This window comes from Pongo abelii, chromosome 6 (assembly GCF_028885655.2).
Source record: "Pongo abelii isolate AG06213 chromosome 6, NHGRI_mPonAbe1-v2.0_pri, whole genome shotgun sequence".
NCBI lineage: Eukaryota > Metazoa > Chordata > Mammalia > Primates > Hominidae > Pongo > Pongo abelii.
This window is the reverse complement of record NC_071991.2, coordinates 48,072,488-48,093,442: the sequence shown is the minus strand read 5'-3', so window position 1 is coordinate 48,093,442 and position 20,955 is coordinate 48,072,488. Positions and strand designations below refer to the sequence as shown.

The window sequence follows — 20,955 nt, the reverse complement described above, 5'->3', positions numbered from 1 at the left end:
AAAACTAGTAAAGAGAATCAAGTATTTATCCTGCCTGCCATATGTAAGTTGTATAACTTTAGGATAACCAAATAGTTGATGAGGCCAGTTTCTCTTTATATATCCCTTTAATAAATAAAGAAGGAATAATAAAATTAGGATATCAACCTTTTGCAACCTCTAATGGTTCCAAGGATCCAGACAATGATCATCGGTGGCTGCTAATATCCAAGAAAGGGGAGCAAGAAGTCACCATGAAAGTACAAACACCACTGCTGCTGCTTAGAAAGGGAGCCTGAATTTGATTAATCCTTTAATTACAATTCATAGGACATACAGGGGACAGATGAATATATGAATTATATTGCAGGTTGCGGTGGGAAAAATAATACCCGCCTTCCAAAGACACCCACATCCTACTCCCTGGATCCTGTGAATATGTCAGGTTCCATGGAAAAGGGACTTAAGGTTGCTATCCGCTGACCTTAAAATAGAGATTATCTTGGATTATCCAAGCAGGCCCAATGTAATCCCAAAGGTCCTTAAAAGTGAGAGAAGGAAACAGAAGAAGGGTCAGAGTCAGAGAAGTAAGAGGTAGAGGGAGATCTGAGTACGAAAGAGGAGGCTGAAGTGAGGTGATGAAAAGGTTCAACCAGCCATTGCAACGGATGGAGGCCAAGGAGTGCAGGTGGACTCTTGAGTGAAAAAGACAAGGGAAAATTCTTCCCTAGAGCCTCCAGAAAGGAACACAGCCCTGCTGACACCTTGATTTTAGCCCACATTTGACTTCTGAAGTCCAGAATTGGGAGATAATAAATTTGTGTCCTTTAACACTAAGTTTGTGGCAGTTTGTTACAATAGCAACAGTAAGCTAATACATAAAGTTATAACCAGCACAGTCTAGACTATTAACATTACAGGTCTAATGACCTGTTTTTCCCAATAAATAAATTTCAAGGAAAAAAGGCACATGCTCATGATTGTGAGAGATAGAGAGGGAGAAAGAGAAACCTGTAAATTCAGAGAAACCTAGGAAACATGTCAACCAACTGCAATGCATGGATCTTTTTTGCATTCTGACTTGAACAAAGTATGAAAGAAAAAAACACACAAATGAGACAATTAGAGACATCTGAAAACCGACTGCACATGGTTTAATAAATAAATACCACATTATTAATTTATTTAAGTGTGATCAGGGTATTGCAGTTATGGTTTTTAAATTGAGTCATTATTGGGAAATGCATACAGGAATATTTATACATAAAATGATATCCAGATTTGCTTCAAAATAATCAGGAGTGGCAGCTGGGTGATGGTGGAAGAGTGGATGGGAGCACAGGTGAACCAGATTGGCCACGAGTTGGTGATTGTAGAAACTGAGTGATGGGCCTGCCAGGAATGTGTGAGCTCAGTGCCTGCTCTTTCTCTTCCTAGCTCCACAGTGCAGGGGTTAAGTGAGGGGCTTCTGGAGCAAGACTGCCAGTGTTTAAATCCCAGCTCCGTCTCTTACTACTTGTGTGACCCTGGACATGTTTCTTAAGTCTCTTGCCTCATTTCCCTCTTTTATTAAATGGGGATTCTTTTGGAGTTATACGAGGGTTAACCGGGGTGAAATATACATATAAAGCATTAATGGTGCCTGGCAGAGAGTAAGCCAGGGTCGTTATACTTACAGTTGACCCTTGAACGACATGGGTTTTAACTGTGTGGGTCACTTATACATAGATTTTTTTTTTCAATAAAACTTATACCAAGTGTGCCTGTCTCGCCTGCTTCCCCTTCCACCTCTTCCACCTCTCTAGCCTCTGCCACCCCTGAGACCTCAAGACCAACCCGTCCTCTTCCTTCTCCCTCATCCTACTCAATGTGAAGACAATGAGGATGAAGACCTTTATGATGATTCTCTTCCACTTAATGAATAGTAAACATATTTTCTCTTCCTTATGATTTTCTTAACATTTTCTTTTCCCTAGCTTACCTTATTGGAAGAATACAGTATAAAATCCACATAACATACAAAATGTGGTGAATCAACCGCTTATGCTATGGGGAAGGCTGCTTTCTGGTCAACAGTAGGCTACTGACAGTTAAGTTTTTGGGGAGTCAAAAGTTATGGGCAGATTTTCAACTGTGTGGGGGGGTTGGTGCCCATAACCCCCATACTGTTCAAGGGCCAACTGTGTTAACCTTTCTATTGTTAAGGTATTCAGTTCTGGGAGGTCTCTCCATGCTCATTTGATAAATGAGAATGTCTGTAATAGAACTTTCTATTGTATGGAATAATTATGGAAATAAAATGAGGTAATAGAGAGGAAAGTGGTCTGAAGTAATTAAAAGTGTTCACAAGCATATGGCATTTTTCTCTTCATTGTATCTATAAGAAGTGGCAGATATGAATAAAAATCTGGCAGTCCCAGAGCATTTATCCTGATCTGGAATTAAGGTACACCGGGGAAAACAGCCTTGCAGAGATTTAAATAACATCCAAAGTTCTACTATTTTAAGTAGTTTTGTATACAGCTCTATACATCTTGAATATGGTGGCCTGTGTAGAACCACAATTTTATTTAAAAACAGAAACAGTAGAACACAGTATCTATTTTCAGAAAGATGAAGACAAAGTCTTACCCTTCAGCAAACTAAATGTCAAGTGACACAGAATTATATTTAAGCACCATTCTAAATGCAGGATTTGTGTCTAATCTTTCCTCTCTCTTTGGGATATACAATTTTATTCAAAAGCTTCAAACCAGTGAAAACCAGATACTGAATAACTTCTAAATGAGTTAACTGTCCTAGGGGAAATGGGGAACAAAAGTCAGATTCTATTAAAATGTTCTCTTCCTTTCTAAAGCTGTTTATGCAACCACACGCAAAACAAAAATTTGAATGGTATCATCTAAAAATAAAAGTTTCAAGCATGATGTTGAGTTCCAGTTTATAAAAGAAAGTTAAATCAGCCATAACTGCTACTTTATCTTACAAATGCATTTTCCTAGATTTATGCTAAATATTTTAAATATAGCTGACAGCGTGCTGCAAGAAGAGAAACAAATTATACATATAACAAGATGTCAGAAAGGAATAAAAGCATCTCGAAAATAAAATCCCAACAGCAGAGACAGCCCTAAACCTCTTAAAATAGCTTAAAGAAATTTGGTAGAAAACCTACTTCCTCAGATGTTTTAAAGAAGAGAGACCAGTTTATCTTGGGAAAATCCAGACCAAAAACGAAAAATTCAATGAAAACCAAAGCTGTAACCAGGGCCGCTTCTTTCTCTGGATTAACAAGTATACCTTTGCTGCATTTGAGGCCTTTTACATCCTTTTTCTTTACCATGAACTATCAATCAAGCTACTAAGAAGTTGAATGTGTTGCAATGGGCAGTTTGTCAAGAGGTTTCTATTCTACTCCAAGTCAGCAAGATGCCCCTTGGTTCATCATTTTTTCAGGCAGGTCTATTTTTCTTAAGTAAAACTTCTTTCTATATTTTTCTTGAGAAAAGATAACATTATCTCATAAATTATCACCCCCGAGACCCTTACCTCATGCTTGTCAGGAGCGATGAAGTTCAGTTGGCAGTTTGAGTCATACAAGATGGAGAAAGCGAGTTCAAGCACCTCCTACAAGAGATGAGAGAAAACAGCACCTTAAGGAAAATCGGCACATTTCATTTTGCAGTTGCAAATGGCTGCACATTGACCATGGAATCGGGCCAGCTTGCCTAGACAAGCGGGGCTGCAATGAGGCTGATGGAAGGAGGAACCATGCTCTTCAAGGTTCACGGCATGATTCCTTCTCTCCATTCAGGGCGGTCTGTGAACTATCTCATTTAATTCGCATGCAGCCCATGTAGCAAGTGTTTTCATCCCCTTTATGAGGCAGGGCTTAGAGAGGTTCAATGAGTGTCCAAGGTGACAGCACCGCCCGCCTCCTCGCCCACTACCCAAAACTGTGTTATTCTCCTTTCTTCAGCATCTCCCTTCCAGAGAGGCCACAAAAAAAACCCAGTAAACTCCCAATCAACAGCATTAAGGACTGCCCTTCCTTCTATCATCCTAAGACAGACAGACAGGCCCACAGAGGTATGAATTCCCTAAAATGTGGATGCTACGCCAGCTGTAAGGAGGCTGCTAGGTGAACCCATTATCTTTACATCTGTCCTTTGACCTTTGAGCTACTGTACAGCAAAGGCTACACAAAGCTTAGGTTTTACCCAGCAGAGACTGCAAGGTATAATAGAGAAGCATGGGCTCACTCATTGGTGATAACCTACAGAGTGCACGCAATGAGCCAGGCCCAGAAGTCTAGGAACCAAGTGACATTTTTCATTTCATTGCAGGTGAATGACCAATGGCCAAGGCACTCAGTGCCATGTCTAATATGTACATTAAACCACACTTCTCAAACTGTACATGCTGCACCAATACTGGGTAGGACGATCATTCTAGTGGTCTGAGCGGTCAGCAGAAGATGAGAGTCATCAGCTCATCTCAGCATCCTGAGGACTCCTAGTCTTGAAGAGAAGGGCCAAGTATATCCAAACCAATGCTCTGCACTGTTCTAGCATGGAGGTTCCAGTGTGCCTTCCTTCTCTGTGCTTCTATTAGGCACCAGTGACGACCATCCCTCTCCCCTCCTGTGATCTGTGAGCCACCCTGCTCAGTAATTGCCCATAAAACATTCTTTCTTAGGGAGCCAATCTCCTCACATCATTCTCTACCTTAATATCTGTTACAGGGTTTGTCTTTGGCCTGTGACTCACAGCAAAAATGCCCCAGAAAGATAAAAGGCAAAAAGATGAGGTCAGTGCCTACAGATTTCAGAATTTCAGATGGATTAAAGAATTATTCCAAAGTGGCTGCATCCCTGTCCCGACACAGTCCATCATCTAACTATTTCTGGCTCTCGTGGAGTTCTCAGTGTCTGGTTCACCTCCAACTGTCCCTCACTGAGAGGGGGCAGATCTTGTTCTGAGGATAGATCTACCAGCGTCTCACACTCAAAAGGTCTCCTCACCTTGACAGAAATAGAAACAAGCGAAGGAAAGAATGCTTAGTCGTGGAATGGGAGCTATTCTGCAAAAATGCTCTCCTTATTTTCTATTCTTCTTCTTTAGGCCCTGACTCAGGCCTACCCAGTAGAGATAATAATGTAAAAAGGAAGTGTGCCGAAACAAGCAAATAAACAAAAAACAATTTGCCATTAAGTATAGCATCTGTTTCCATAACCATCTCTCTTGGGCCTTTTAATTTATAATTAAAATAGTCACAGACTTACTATTAGTACTATAAATTCATATCATCCTTTTAAAAAAAAATCAATATGAAAATATATATCAACAACCAGAGATGCTATGCCTGAGATAATTTCAAAAGAAAAATTCAAAAGAAAGCAAAAGCCAAATATTATTATCTGAAAGAACATTATGAGAAACTAACCTCTCCCTCTTTTGGGTAGTAAAGAAATCATAAATTAGCCACCAAGGGAAATGTATTTGGCCAACCATTCAGTAAGATAATTATAGGGAGCCAAAGTTAAGTGGGGAAAAGCACGAGACATGAACACCATGTACACACTGATCACAATTATGAACAATTCCTACTTGTGGACGGAGACTGGAAAGAAATATGGGAAATGAAAATAATTATGGTAAGGTGATAGGTCATAGGTCGTTATCTCTTCTTACAACTTTTTTTCAACAAAATGCTAAGCTATAATTTCAAAAATTCATAAAAATTGTTCTCAGATTCAGCATGTTCATTAAAACGATGATTTCTTTTCTAATCTTAGAGTCATTTATTAGGAAAACTCTCTGACTCATACTTGAGAGATTGGAGAAAGAAAAAGGAGGGAATGAGCTTTGCTTCTGAACAACCAGTCAGGATATTACAGTGGCGTGAGGGGGCCCTTGGAGGTAAACAGGAAAAGGTAAAGTTCATCCAGGCCCCTTTGGGTTGACCCTGGGTGACAAGCGCCTGACTGCTCAGGGAAATCACGTGGCTGATCACCCCTTGCTGACAAGAGCCGGTGTGAACAGCACTGCAGCCCAGATGTGCTCCGGACAGGGTGCTGAAGTCACTTGAGACCACAGTGTCAGCGTGGTTATTGCTGTGATACTTTCTCTTCTGCAGGGGGATGGAGAAGGAAGGAAAAGGAGGAAGCATGCAAACTTTGGGCTTTGCCCTTCTATGACATGTACCACTCATGACGTGAATGATCGGAACTGTCATGACCTAAATTCCTGATAAACACAGGCAGGAAATGGGAAATTCGTGAGAATGTCAATTCCCACTTTAATTTCACCAAAGCTGCCTGGGAGGGGGTGGGAGGAATTAATTCTCCGAGCTGCATGTCTGTGTTAAAGGGTGTTATCGCTTATAATGGGTTTTATTGATGTCTCTGGCTTGCTGTTGTTGAGTCATTGGTGAAGGTCAGTTCTTCAGCACTTGGAGCAGGGAGGCTGCAGAGCCAGGAGCAATGGCACCTCTCAGGCTAACACTCCAGAAACTGCCACCTGTCCACACTGTCCCTGAGGGAAAAGGCGCCAGGTGGTGGTGGAGTAGACTGTCACTGATCTGCGCCCCCCTCAGGGCCTACTTGCCTCCACACACCACAACACTCACTTAGACATCGAATGCTCAGGGGCTTTGTTGCTCATGACTGAAGCTCTTTTATTCCTCTGGATTTAATGCAGTGAAAAATTACATCTAGAAGCAGCTTCTCTCCATTCTCTGCTGCACTGATGCCTGCTTGCCACCTTGCCATGTGGAGGAAGCCTGAGTTCTAGGGAGAGTGGAGGCAGAGGAAACTGAACATCCTTCCATCCCCTGAGGCCCCTGACCTTTGTATTCGACATTCTGGCCCTGGGACAGATGACAAGGCACGCTGTGTCAGCAGATGCTCAGGAAAATGGTTCCTGGGTTTGGGGACTGCCATCTTCCATGGGTCAAATGAGAAACTGACTGATAACAAGAGTAGAGTTTTATGCAACATATTTTCAGTGTGCAGTGTCGGCTGCCAATCCATACATTGTTTGATGGTAACTCACCACATATGGACATTTTGCTAGCATTTACTTAACTATGTTGGTTCTCTATCTATCCAGGTCATCATGAGGGTAAAACCTTTTGATAAAAGACACAGGATATAACTTGGCATGTGTGTGGGTGTTAAATTATGGTCACAGAAATAGCAGTAGATTTCAGAGCTATAGTGTATTGCTGCCCAGAGATCTATTGAATTTGAGTTTCTATTTTAGAAGGCAAAAAACACGCATTCATGTAGTACATAACAGAGATTACCTTCTTCAGGCAGTTACAACTCTCCAGCCCTAATGTATCTTAGCAGCGTAACCGGCCAAAAGTTCTCCAATCCATATTCTTCTCCCCATCCCCATCCATCCTATACTCTGAATTCAACGTTCCCAATTAGAGGATGCTTTTCACACGAGCAAAGGCCCTTGTGCCTTTTCAGACTTTTTCCTCCTCTTGGAAAGTCTTCTCCTCACTTCTCTGCCTGGCCAATTCCTTTGCAAAAGCTAGATCAGATGCCATGTCCTGCATCACCTTTCTCAGTTCTCCCAGGCTCCCTCTGTGTTTAATTTTTTTTGGCATAGACATATTGAATTGTAATTGCATATTTAAATATAAATCTTATCTATGGATACCTAAGGCCAGGGGCCAGGTCATATTTATCTTTGGATTCCTGGCACCTAGGACAAAGGAGATGCTCAATACATTGCTGAATGAATGAATGAATGGATGATGAATGAAGTAAATGTGAATAAAGGACTTTTTGGCTAAGATCACGGTTTTCAAACTGATGTTAGAATATCAGCTTCAGTAGAATATGCTTCCTATTTCAGGTTTAAGCATCACACTGAAAAAACAAATGCTTAATTCTGGCAAATGGGAAGATGGAAGCTTCTCATACACCAAATATACTCCTATCTGAATCAATGGATCTTCACTCTGGTGATTTCATGTTGACTGTTGAACTAAAAGCCCCAAATCCAGTGAGACAAGCACCAAGAATGCCCACCTTAAAGCACACAGCCACAAATCAGCTTATTTTTATAAATTATAGTTTGAATTTAGAATCCTTAATCCTTGTAAATCAAAACCTTCCAACTGAATTTCCATCTACTCATGGCAATTCTTTTCAAGTCTCAATGAGAAATTTTCTGATCCCTGTGTGAAGAACCCATCATTTCTTGTCTCCATAAAAATGTGCCTGCTGCACTGAACTCTGTTAAAAATAGTAGACTCTAAGCTCCAGAAAGACAGGACCCCGGCTACCCCGTTTACATCCTATGCTATTTCAGGCACTCCCATGCTGACTGAGTGGATGACTGACTCCATGAACAAATGCCTCTGCAATAGACACCTCAAGGGAAAGGACCAATTTTCTTCTTTCTGTTCTCAGGGCCCTGCTGGGAACATCAGCAGAGACTGAATGGGTGAGAGGATGATCAGTTACCAACACTCTGCCATTAACAAAGTATCTCTTTTACAGATGCCAATGTCTCGGTTTGCCTTGCTCGGTGATTAAGTTAACCATGGGTCTCATGGCACAAAATGTCAAAAGCTGTTCCACGCTGGAAAAACTGTCCAAAGAGCCAGCAATTTGCCTTGGTTGTCGTCCATCCACTGTGCACTGACAGACCTCTTATGAACACATTTTGGTCGATTCTCCTTTTAGGCTGCAGGTCCCCCTTTCCTACCCAGAAGTCCCAGAGGTAGACAGGAGGGCACCTCTGGAGTACGGGGAAAGGGGTATGGGTTGGGGGGTTCAGCAGGTAAAATTGTGGCTTTCCTTCTGCCTTTTGATGTTTTGCTTGATGACATGGTATATAGGAACACTATTAACATTGCAAGACAAGTAAATTCCATGTATATGCTAATTAAAGGGCCAGGCTGCTTGAAATTCTGCTAGTCTCATCCCTCATGGCAGACTGGAAGAGCCCAGGGTAGCTAGAAATATGGGCCAGTGAGTCCCAGGAAGTAGCCTCTATTTGCAGTCTTGTCTGTTTACAGTGGCGTACTCCATCCATTCTTCTCCAGCTGTCCATCCATCATCCATCCTATGTTTTATGAGTATCATGACAATATGTGAAAAATAAAGGTTGCAAAACATCATTTACTCGATTTTACTTTTTTAGTCTCCTTTAAGGAGAGAGGAGTCTGAAACAAGAAGGCCAAATATACTACCTCACATGTTCAAATGAAATCATCTCCACATCTCTTATACTGGTGACTCTCATTTTTTTCTTGGTTAGCCAGGCTAGAAATTTATCAATTTTATTCATCTTTTCAAAGTACCAGCTTTTGGTTTTGTTGATTTTCTCTACTGATTTCAGTTTCTACTCTACTGATTTCTAATCTACTGATTTCGATTTCTACTCTAAATTTTATATTTCTTTTCTTCTGCTTGCTTTAAGCTTAAATTGCTCTCCTTTCTTAGTGTCCTAAGGTGGAAGCTTTATTGATTTTAGTTCTTTCTTCTTTTCTAATGTAGTCATTCAATGCTATAAATTTCCCTCTAAGCACTGCCTTCACTGCATCCCACACATTTTGGTAAGCTGGATTTTCATTTTATTTAGTTTGAAACATTCTGTAATTTCTCTTGGGAATTCTTCCTGGAACTGTGGGTTATTTAGAAGTGTGTTGTTAAATTTCCAAACATTTGGGGGATTTTCCAGCTGTCTTTCTGCTGCTGATTTCTAGTTTAATTCCATTGTGATCTGAGAACATACTTTGTATAACTGCTATTCTTTAAATTTTTTAAGACATGTTTTATGGTCCAAAATGTGGTCTACCTTGGTGAATGTTTCCTTTGAGCTTGTGAAGGATGTGTATTCTGCCATTGCTGAGTGGATTATTCCATTAATGTCAATTAGATCAAGCTGATTTATGGTGCTGTTCAGGTCATCAATATTCTTGATCTTCTGCCTGCTTGGTCTATTGATTACTGACTGAGGGATGTTGAAGTCTCCAATATATTAATAATAATGAATTTGTCTATTTCTCCTTTCTGTCCTATCAGTTTCATGACGCATGTATTTTGATATCTTCATTTTCAGTTCAGACATGTTAAGGATTATTATGTCTTCTTGGACATCTGACTTTCCACATTCCATGGTGATGGTCTGCCTGCAACCTCAGTTCTAGGATAGGTCCAAGAAAACTTGTTGATTTCCACTTTGTTCTGCTGCTGCTGCTTCTTTTTTGAGACGGAGTTTCACTCTTGTTGCCCAGGCTGGAGTGCAGTGACATGATCTTGGCTCATCGCAACCTCCACCTCCCGGGTTCAAGTGATTCTCCTGCCTCAGCCTCCCAAGTAGCTGGGACTACAGGTGCCTGCCACCACGCCTGGCTAATTTTTTGTATTTTTAGTAGAGACGAGGTTTCACTATGTTGGCCACGCTGCTGGTCTCAAACTCCTGACCTTGTGATCCGCCCGCCTTGGCCTTCCAAAGTGCTGGGATTCCAGACGCGAGCCACCGCACCCTGCCCGCTTCTCCTTATTCTGAGGAAGGGAGCACAACTCTCAAGCTCTTTATATGTTGGGGCTGAAACAGGAAGTCCCTCCACACCTATTTTACATAATTCCCTCTGTCTTTATTTAGCACACTTGAATTCTGGCAGGTTGCTATTTTTCCAGGTACACCCCTCCTGGTCTTCTCTGGGTTGCAGACTCCCAGACCCCTATTATTGCCAATTTCTCCACACTGCTTCCAGCTCAGCCCCAAGTGTTACGTAACTGTGGGGACCTCCTTGGCTGAAGCTGAGCAGAGCCAGTGCTCTCCGAGATTGTGGAGAGAATACCTGACATGTGCAGCATATGGTAATCCCGGCTGGTGTTGAAGAAAGTCTGCTCCACAGGAGGCAAACCATGAAAACTGGAGATTTGCTGCTATAGCTAAGGATGCTTCTCTAATCTGCTGAGCTATAGAATCTCTGTCTCCCCATAGCGTGGAGAAGAGATAAATGGAAACCCCCGTTGGTGCTGTGTAACAGATAGGCCACAGATCCTGGCCTCTTGTGCATGCCCTGCCATCAGTATGCTTGCCAATCAAATGCATTACATGACAATGGTGTGATGGGCTCAACAAAGTAGGAGTTCCCATGGAGTTGAGGTGAGTTATAGAACTTAAGAAGGAAAGATCTTACAATCAGCCTCTTCAGCTGCATCCCCTGCCCTCTGCCTTCCTGAACAGTATTTTCATAGTACTTTTGTTTTTCTTTAACTATAGATAGGGCCATCCTGCAAAGAACTGGATTCCCTGTCTTATAACAATAGAAATTACACAGTGGAAACTATTTATTTTAACCCTGATTGGTAAATAGATTGTGTATCATTTTGGTGTCCCTCTTAGATACTGACACTGGAAATAAAGATGCAACCTATTGATCTATGTGACATTTTTGGTACCAGATTATCTGGGTGCTCCAGATAATCTGGATACTTTTGTTCATGAATGGTATAGCTCACAAGATTCTAAGAGGCATAAACAAAGCACTGGCTCCCTGATGGCCTCTCCAAGGGCAAATACTTCCAGCGGGCAAAAGAAATTCTTCTGTCTTTTCAAATAATATTCCCTCCTGTGCCCTCTGTAATGGAACGATAATGGAATGGTTGGAAAACTAGGAGAGGATGGTGAAAGGTATTGCAGGGCTTAAGTAATACACACCTCTGGGAAAATTTTCTCCTTTAGTCTGAGTTGGAGATATTTCACAGCCTACTTTCCACATTGCTGAAGGGTATCAGGCCTTTAAAGTTTTCTAAGATTCTTTGAGTCAGCTGCTCTCTGCCTGTCCCAGGCTTCGCTGAGATCCCGGGGGAGGATATTAAGAGTATGATTACAGCAGGAGAAAATGAAAGATATTGGGGTGGAAGTTGGAGAAGGGAGAAATAAACACAAATGGGGGAGGTTAGGAGAGGCCCAGGGAATGGATGGATGAGCAGAGCGGGCTCGAGAGAGGACAAAGTGACAATAGTGAGGGCAATTCTTAGGGTTGGAAGTAGACAGGAAGTGAGAGAATGGAAGAGATGGTGAGCATCAGAAAAGGGGTGAGGAAGAGAAAGAATAAGGGTAAGCAATGTAAAAGGAATCGGGACAGGAAACAGGAGAGCTGAATAAGAGGTGTGTGTCTGAACACACGCACACACACAAACACTGCTATAAAGGAGGGCTAGGCTGGATGCAGCTGCTGACTGCACTGGGCAAATAGAGCTATTTGCAATAATTTGGAAGTCATACCTTGTTTTGTTTAAGGGCACCTTTCTCTTTCATATGAGGGCAGTCCTTTCCCGTCACCACGGCTTTGATATCTGCCACCGGCACTGCAATTCATAAAAGAAAATGCAAGTAACTACACCATGTGAAAACTTTGATGTCAATAAAGAAACAGGACTAAGCACTGGGTCCGCTACTGTGGTTGCCATTCCCAGAAACTACTGCAAAAAGAGAAAAGAAGAGTGTTGAAAAGAGGAAGAGAAGCCAGGTAGTGTCCCAGGACTAGAAACTAAAATATATCCTAAATTCTGGTAAAAAGAATCCCTGGAGAGAAAGAGCTTGCTTGTAAGCAGAATTTGGTTCAGTGGAACAAAGACCTAAAAAAACACCCATCATAGTACTGTTTGAAGTGATGGCATTAGAAGCAGCAGTAGAAATAACAGTGATTGTAATAACAACAGTGATACTCACACTGACATTACAGAGGGCTCCTGTGTGACAAGAGTAATGCCAAGTGCTTTACATATATCAGTATCTCTTGTTACAGCATTTGCATCTATTTAGTTTCTGAGTTTTTGGATGAGAGAAAGCAGCCCTATCTCAAAAAATTTATCCAACTCTAAACAGTTCTGAACTCTCACTCTCCAAAATCTCTTTCTCTGCCATCTCATTAATTCTGTAAAGCAGGTTTTATTATCCCTGTTTTACAGACAACAAAACTAAACTTAATTAAATAAAGGGAGAATTCCTTTCTGATACAGGATTCTGGAAATAATGAAGTTAGACAAAATGATGTTATCTCTTGTCTTACTCTGGAGTTGGAGGAAGATAAGAAAAGATATGGAAGGGTTTGTGCACTTAAAACTTTTGTTAAGATCAGGTGAAAGAGGCTGGGAACAGTGAGTGGCTCATGCCTGTAATTCTAGCACTTTGAGGGGCTGAGGCAGGAGGACTGCTTAAGGCCAGGCCTTTGAGACCAGCCTAGGCAACAGAGGGAGACCCTGTCTCTACAAAAAATGAAATGAAAATAAAAAATTAAAAACAAAAAGATCAACTGAAAGAAAGAAGGCAATAGGATGGTTTGGAACCTTAATTTAAAATAATGCAAAGTCATCTGCCCCTCTCCAATCCCTAACCCTCCAGCCCCATATGGGTTTATGAATCAAGGTATGCACACTGGCTAGTGTGGCTTTACAAAGAATTTGGGATGTGCGGGAATGCCAAGTAATCAATTCCTTAGACTCTCTTAATGATGAAGATGATGAGAGATTTCACAGTTAAAGCTCACATCCTTTCATTGGGAAACTGGGTTGTGAAGGTGACAGATAAGGATAAAATTACAGAATACCTAGAATATTAAAACAATAGACAGGAAGACCTCAAAAGCTAACATTTTCCAGGTACCCTAAAATTACTAAGAACTTGGTCCATATCTGCTGACACTCCTAGAATATTAAAACAATAGACAGGAAGGCCTCAAATGCTAACATTTTCCAGGTACCCTAAAATTACTAACAACTTTGTCCATATCCGTTGACACTCCTAGGCCTCTCTGTAACCCTAAGAGTGGGGTTGTGATGAGTCCTCCAGGAATCTCTGTAGGTTCCCCTGCCATATCTCACCACATCTTGCAACCTGATTCTGGACCCTTCTGGTAGACATTACTTGTAGTTATGAATAGCTGTCTCTCCTTTCCTTCTGGCCACAGAAAACTACACTTCCCAGTAACCTTTGCAGACAGGTCATGTGATTAATTTTAGCCAATGAAATGTGAAAGGAAATGCGTCTTTTCTAGGTGGAGGCCCTCCATTCTGTCTTCCCCTGCTGCAGAAACTGAAGGAGTGACCCGTTCCATCCAGATGTCACAGGAGAGGCCCAGGGAATGGATGGATGAGGGAGTGGAGGCTCCAGGGAATGGAGGCTCAGGGAGGACAAGGTGACGATAGTCAGAGGGCAATTCCTAGGGTTGGAAATAAACAGAAAGTGAGAGGATGGAAGACATGGTGCACACTGGTCTGTGTTCCTGAGTGACTATATGGAGCAGCCCTTTGCCAACCTGTGTATGTTGTATAACGTGAGTGAGAAATAACCTTTTGTTATGCAAGCCATGGAGATTTTGGGGTTGTTTATCCCTGCAGCACAAGGTAGCATTACAGCCCCTCCTGACTGATCTCAGACCCCTTTTCTGCCTCTTTGCCTGACCCCCTTGGGGTTGGCATCTTCCTGTGGGTGGTCCCTATGATTCCTGAACCTACCTTTGACCATGAACACTGACTTCAGTTCTCCTCAAATCCATTTTCATAACCAGGAACTGGCCTCCTTTCCCTCAGTAGCTGATCTGGCTGCCTAATCCCTATCCTAGGAAGGGACATTTGGATACTCTGGGAAGTTGGCTAACTTTCCAATGGAAAATCTACCATTGAAGTGAATGTGATATAGTCAACAAACTCATTCTAAAAAACGTTCTCAAGATTCAAACAGAGTTTGAGTCACGAGTGCCTTGTAGAAAGTTTTTTTGTTATAATATACACCATGGTCCATGAACTAGAGACAGTGTCCACAAGCTACAATTGGTAAGTTAGCCTTTAGCTTTGAAAACCCATTGTATGGAATGGGACAAGAGTAATACCACAGTCTGTCCTGGGGGTGGTCTTCAGAATCTCTAATAGAAACGCTTCCAAGGAGAAGAGTCACTTTTTCACTAGGTTTTGTGGAAGTACATATATATTTTTTTATATGCATTGTCCCTTGTCCTAGAGACCAGCTGCTACATCATTCATAGGATTATGACTAAAAGGAAAACACAAAGTTCTAAAAATACAGTGTAGCTTTTAAAGGTTGCTTTTTGCATAGTTTGTCTTCTAGATGCACCAGAAGATTAGGCGTTAGAAAGGCTCAAATGCTGGCCTCTCTATTCTCATGAGCAGAAACAGAGGGGTCAGACTCATATCTCCGGAATCTACACTCTAAGGAGGCTGCAGGGGGCTCTTGATGACTTCAAAGCCAGGCGAGCATTTTGATGAGGCCTTTTGTGTGGAAGCAAGATAAAGAAGTGGGGTCCAGATCTGTGAGAATCAGGATCACCAGTGAAGAACGAACTCTCCCACCACATTTACCCCCTGGGGCATGGCCTCATTTCTTTCAATGCTTTTTACAGTTTGAGCTGGGTTGAGACCATCTTAATTCAACACTCCTATTTTACAGATGGGAAGACTGATCCTAAAGGGAGGAAATCAATTATGCAATGACACACAGCTAGGTTAGTAGGTGAAAAGAGCTGGGTTTAGTGCTTCTTCTTCCACTCCATGTTCCCTTGCTAGGCCATGATTTCTCCCTTTGTAAGGGGCCAGCCCCCCAAATCATGCTGAGCACAGCCCCAAATGTGGTTATCACTTCGGACATTCAGGAAACTCTTTGAATGCTAATACCTTTGGAAGGAAGCTTAATTGTGATTTAAAACAAAAATACTACTGAAAAAGCAAATGTGGCCACCCATGATTAAAATAGTTTCAGCTTTCATCAGTGAGATCCAAGTTCAGGCAGAAACCATTCAAAGGAAGTAGCTAGTAAGCCTTGAGCTCTTGCTGTGTGCACAGCTCCATAGGAGAAGCTCCTGTGGGTAGAAATATGAGGAGGTACAGGCTGATCCCAGGATAGCTGCATGAAGAATCTGGTCTCTGCGGCCCAGCAGATCAGCCACATGGCATGGAATGGTGGGGAAGAGATGTGCCTTTGGAATTAGAGTGCCAGGGTTTGAATTCTACAGCTACCAACTGCCTCTACTACTTTGGGCTTAAGTTTTGAGAGCCTCAACTTCCTTGTCTGCAATGTGTAACTCTAACATTATCTATCCCATATGGTTGCTCTGAGAGTTAAATCCTGATGCTGGAGCTGAGATCATTGTTGGCTTTTAATCTAGGCAGTACACAGTAGTGGGTGAAAATCTGGGCCATGGAGTTAGACAGTTACATTCAGATCTTTGCTCTACTATTTACTAATCTTATGACTTTGAATAAGTACTTAATCTTTCTGTATCTCAGTTTCCTTTCTGTAAAATAAGGACAATATTATCTACCTCTTTAGGTTGTTGAGAATAATTTATGTAAAGCCCTTAGCACAGGGCCTAGCATATAGTAAGCACTCAATAAATGCCATTTGCAATTATTCCCATTATCAATAATCAGAGTTAATTCTGTAGACGGAGGGAACAGAATTATTCGCTGTGCTTTGGTGACCCAAATTGCCCATGGTGCCTCCCTGTGTCACCGCTCTCCGCATCCACTGGAGCAGGCTTCATCTCCACATGGGCAGGGTGAGCCAGCACTTTCCTCCCTGCCCCCTCTGATGTGGGAGTGAGGAATGCTGGCCTAGATTCTTTCAAAGGGAGGCAGTGAGGAACCCAGGGCATGGCTGGAAAGCAGCAGGGTCCTATGTTTATTGGGGGCTATGACAACCTGTAAGTCAGCTTGGGAGGGATATGGGGGGATGTAAGAAGATGTCGATTTTCAAAGGCCAAATTTCCTGACAAAGAAAAGGAATACAAAAAGAAAGATTTCCTAAAGCTTTGGAGAAGACAGCCAAGGAGGCACCCTCAATCCTCACGTGCACTATCTGTATTAAGAAAACTCCATTATACTATTTGATTTATCAATAGCTCTGTGTTCAGCACTGATTAACTCAAGGGATACAAGACAATCTCTGCCTTGGTCTCGAGAGAGGGCAATGGTATGTGGCAAGAGCAATGACACTGAACATTAATTAAAGGCACGTCTCATTTTTCCAGTGGAATGAGGTTTCTGACTTTTAAGGGTTCCAAAAGGTGGCTATTTTGCTCCAGGCAGAATGCAGAATTGGAATTAAATGCAAACCAAGGTGGCAGGCCTGCAGCAAGAAACTTCAGCTTATTAGGCCGGGCTTTTTTTTTTTTGTCTCAGGCACAGTATTGCTTCATTTCAATTCATTACATGAGTATACCCATTTCTCTAGCACATATGCGCAGAAGGATACAATCTTACCAGTACACACATTCTCTTTCTCTCTCTCTCACACACACACTCTCCCACAAGGTGTGGATAAATACTTGTGCAGATAAACAGATCCACACAAGTATGCATTCTTAGTTCATCTTGCAATGGATATACTGTTTTTGGAGCAGCTCTTTGGAACTTCATTTCAGAGGAAAGCGGTTGCTAAGAGTTTTGGAGGCATGGTCAGGAGGGGCTGTCATAACCCCTTCAAGAACCAGCCTTGCTCAGTGGCCACTGCGAAAAGCTGTGTGGAGGTTTGCAGCTCTGGCCTTGCTCTCCTGCACTCACCCTGGCAAGCTGGCTCTCCCTGGCATCAGCACCTGTAGTTCCAGGTTAGTTATTTTCACCCTGGAGTCTTGGGGGTGAGGGTCTTAGCAGAGCTGGGGGGCATCAGCTTGTGGGCAAGACCAGGAACTGCCCCTACACAAAGCTTTGTTGCTGTGGCTGCCAATTTCCTAGGTAGCTGGCCCATTAGCATGGGGGTGCTGTGCTAACACCTGGCAAACCTGTCGGTCAAGTGCCTGTCTTTGGTTTGAGAAGTGATTACATCCCTATAAACGTGGGGCTAAACACTATGTCCTGTTAGTGGGAGAGCAGATTCACTGGACCATATGGGGAGTCAAGCTGTGTTTGTTCTGTCCTGACCACTTTTCCCCTTGTGACAGGTTAAGAATGGGGCTGTGGGGGACCTCCTAGGGAGCTGCTGTTTGCTTCAACCAACAATAACCTCAACTCTTTCTGTTTAACCACTGCAGAGCAGTGATTCCACATCGCTGGGCTCTGGTCAGTTCCTAGTTCACAAGGGAGGTTACACCAGTGAGCTTTTCACCAGTTAATAGCAAATGCAGAAAAATGAGGATGCTGGTGTGAGTTTTTCAGAGGGCTAATTTAGTTTAGCAGAAGGGACTGTCTTTTATCTAAGATTAGGTCCTTCTTACTTTTTTTTTTCTTGTAATCGAGGGACCTTTCTTTTATGAAAGGGTTGTGACATTAAACTTTAGATTTTATTTTTTAATATCCTTTTTTTTGGCCCAAGTTAGAAGTTAGCAACATGCTATTAATTTACTTAAGCTTTTTTTTTTTTTTAAATTATTAGTGAAAGCCACATTTGGGGAATCACAGTTCTCAAACTTGTGCATGTCAGAACTGCCTGGAACATCTGTTAAAACAGAGATGGCTGGTCCCCACCCACTGAGTTTCTGATTTAGCAGGGCTGGGAATGGGGTCTGAGAATGTGCATTGCTAAGAAGTTCCTAGGTGAGACTGCTGCTGATGTTCCAGGGACCACGTTTAGAGAATCACTGGTCTAGCTTGGCCAAGGTGGGGTGGGGAAGGTTTGAACTGTGAAGGGAGGATCCTCATTTACAGGTAGAGGCCCAGGACACCCCTAACTCCTGCCTCAAAGCAGGGAGGCATAGACAGTGTCCCAGGCTCTCTGCAGCAGTGGATTTCAGATTTCTTTCTATAACCCCTGACTTAGGGAGCCAATAATGTGGGCTGGGAAGAAAGTTCTCCTATGAAAGAAAACGAGATCATTTTCTGAACTAAGTAACATTACAAAGACCAGACTGTCCCATTTTTAAGCTGGAGGAAGAGTGAATGTTCTAGGCTGTCTGCCTGAGATGTCAGGACAGAGTCTGAATGTGTCAGGAAATTTCCCACTCATGGGTTATTTTCACCTTCAATGGCCGTGAGCTGTAAGGAAGGTAATCCAGATTTGACTTCCATGGGCCCCAAGGTGACAGGATAGAAGGTGTGAGACTCTGGGTAAGGACGCTGTCTGGGACACACTTATCTGAACACTGCAAGGTCAAGGTGACTTTTAAAGGTTATTTAAAAGTGCTCTGAATGTTTTCTCCCTCTCGGATTTTTCTACTTGGGATATCCTCTGAGGCTACATTCATTTTATCTCATTTCTCCTCCAAATTAATTTATCCACCCTTGTGTATTTCAGTGTTTCTATAATACTTGTTTAATTTGTATTGTTAACACTGTCAACCTGGCACCTGGTTCCGTGTGGGGCTAAAAGAATCCTGCACATTACTGTCTCTTCAAAAGCATGTATGTTTAAACAGACAACATATAGAAAAAGCCAAAAAATATACAAGAGAAATATTCAGCAAACAGTAGAGGTAACTGATCATCATTTTCAAAGTATCTTTGAGGTAACCTAGCTATATTTGGCTCTGCCATTAACTCTGTGTCATAAGTATGGGATACACTAAATTGTGATGAATAAATGTTGTAGGGGTCAGGCATACAAGTTATGAAAATAAGAAATTATTTTGGGTTTTCAGAAAAAGACAACTGACAGAATCAGGTTTGTATTGTTTTTGCTCCTTGACACAGCACCTGGATAAATAATGTAAAAAGTGGACATTTGAACCCCAAGTTTACGTCTTTCAATTAAGATACTTTTGCATCCATTTTACATTCTCCCCTATTCAGTTCCATACCCCAAGTCCATCCAGGTCTTGTACTTGATGAGATGGCTCAGGCCAAGACTTACAACTAGATGAGATGTGTTCAAAGGGCTTACTTAGGCTGATAGTTTTGTTGCATGATATATTGTGACTAGGAAACAACCAACCGACCAACACTCAGGCCTCTGCCAAGGAGAGCTACTTACGTTTGTCCTGCAAGGAATCGTGGGGCACTTCTCCCTGAGGACTCTCTTCTAAGTCTCCGTAATGCAGGACTTTGTGATTTGGCGAAAGCCGACAATACCAAAACTTGTCTGAGAGAAAAAACACAAGTTTACAAGGTAAGTGATTCTGGTTTATAAAAATACTAGCCTGGTTATTTCTTAATACTTTTGCCTGGAGGAAACACGCAGTTCATTTGATTTTAAGTCTTGAGGAAGAATGAATTCTAGGACCCTGGGCAATAAGTTCCCTTTTGAGTTTGATATTTGGTTATCACCTGTCCTGCTTGATATACATTTGGTAACCATTAGTAAAGTCATTGAACCCTTCAAGCTCAATAGCAATAGATTTTACGAGGTGGTGGTTTCCAGAGGTTATGTTATCACTAATGATAACCACCATGGGAACGGCTCCTTATTCATTTACTGACAAAACAGGGAGGGAGATATAGAAAAAAACAGATTTCTCAGAATGTTTCTGCTTCCACTTTCCTCTCTGAGAATTTCAGACTGTTGAGACAGTTGTGTCCAAGGCCATATTTTAGCTGATACAACAAACCCCTACCCTAGGCTACCACACACACATTAATCATGAACGAATTGTTAGGACACTGGTAATACACATGGTGGGTGGGATTCATGAGGAAATCATCTAAATAATTCATGGATTTAGCCAAAGAATGGGGACATGCACAATCATTCTCCTCTCCAATTCCCAGAATTTACTTCTCTGGATAGGCATGACCAGGAGATTAGGGTCATTCTTATAAACAGCTTCTTCAACTTTACTGCCTCAGTCTCTCAAAAGTGAGAAGAAATTTTGAGTAAGCCTATGAGGCAGGAAGAAAGAGGCAAAGAGCACTTTTTATAGATTAGGGACTTGAACTGTGACAGCAATGCTTGCGCAGCTGTCTCCTCCAGGAAGCCGTGTTTATCCCTGCAGCCGAAGGGCCTCTCCCCATCCTCTGAGATGTTCTACAGTCTTCTTTGCACCACCAGTTTGGCTTGGACTGGCAATACTGGAGCCTAATGTTAACACCTTAGTATTTCCCATTATCTG

The 20,955-nt window shown here is 42.1% G+C and overlaps 1 protein-coding gene across 7 annotated transcripts in view; it reads right to left on the bottom strand.

Moving 5' to 3' along the window:
• The window catches only part of ELMO1 (engulfment and cell motility 1), a 593,731-nt gene that overhangs the window by 3,764 nt on the left and 569,012 nt on the right, over nucleotides 1–20,955 (bottom strand). For all 7 annotated transcript variants that reach the window (XM_024249296.2, XM_054558906.2, XM_024249299.3 and 4 more), the window contains 3 exon segments: nucleotides 19,881–19,988; nucleotides 12,249–12,331; nucleotides 3,529–3,606 (listed from right to left, as the gene is read on the bottom strand). In XM_024249296.2, the coding sequence (XP_024105064.1) occupies nucleotides 3,529–3,606; nucleotides 12,249–12,331; nucleotides 19,881–19,988 (269 nt within the window).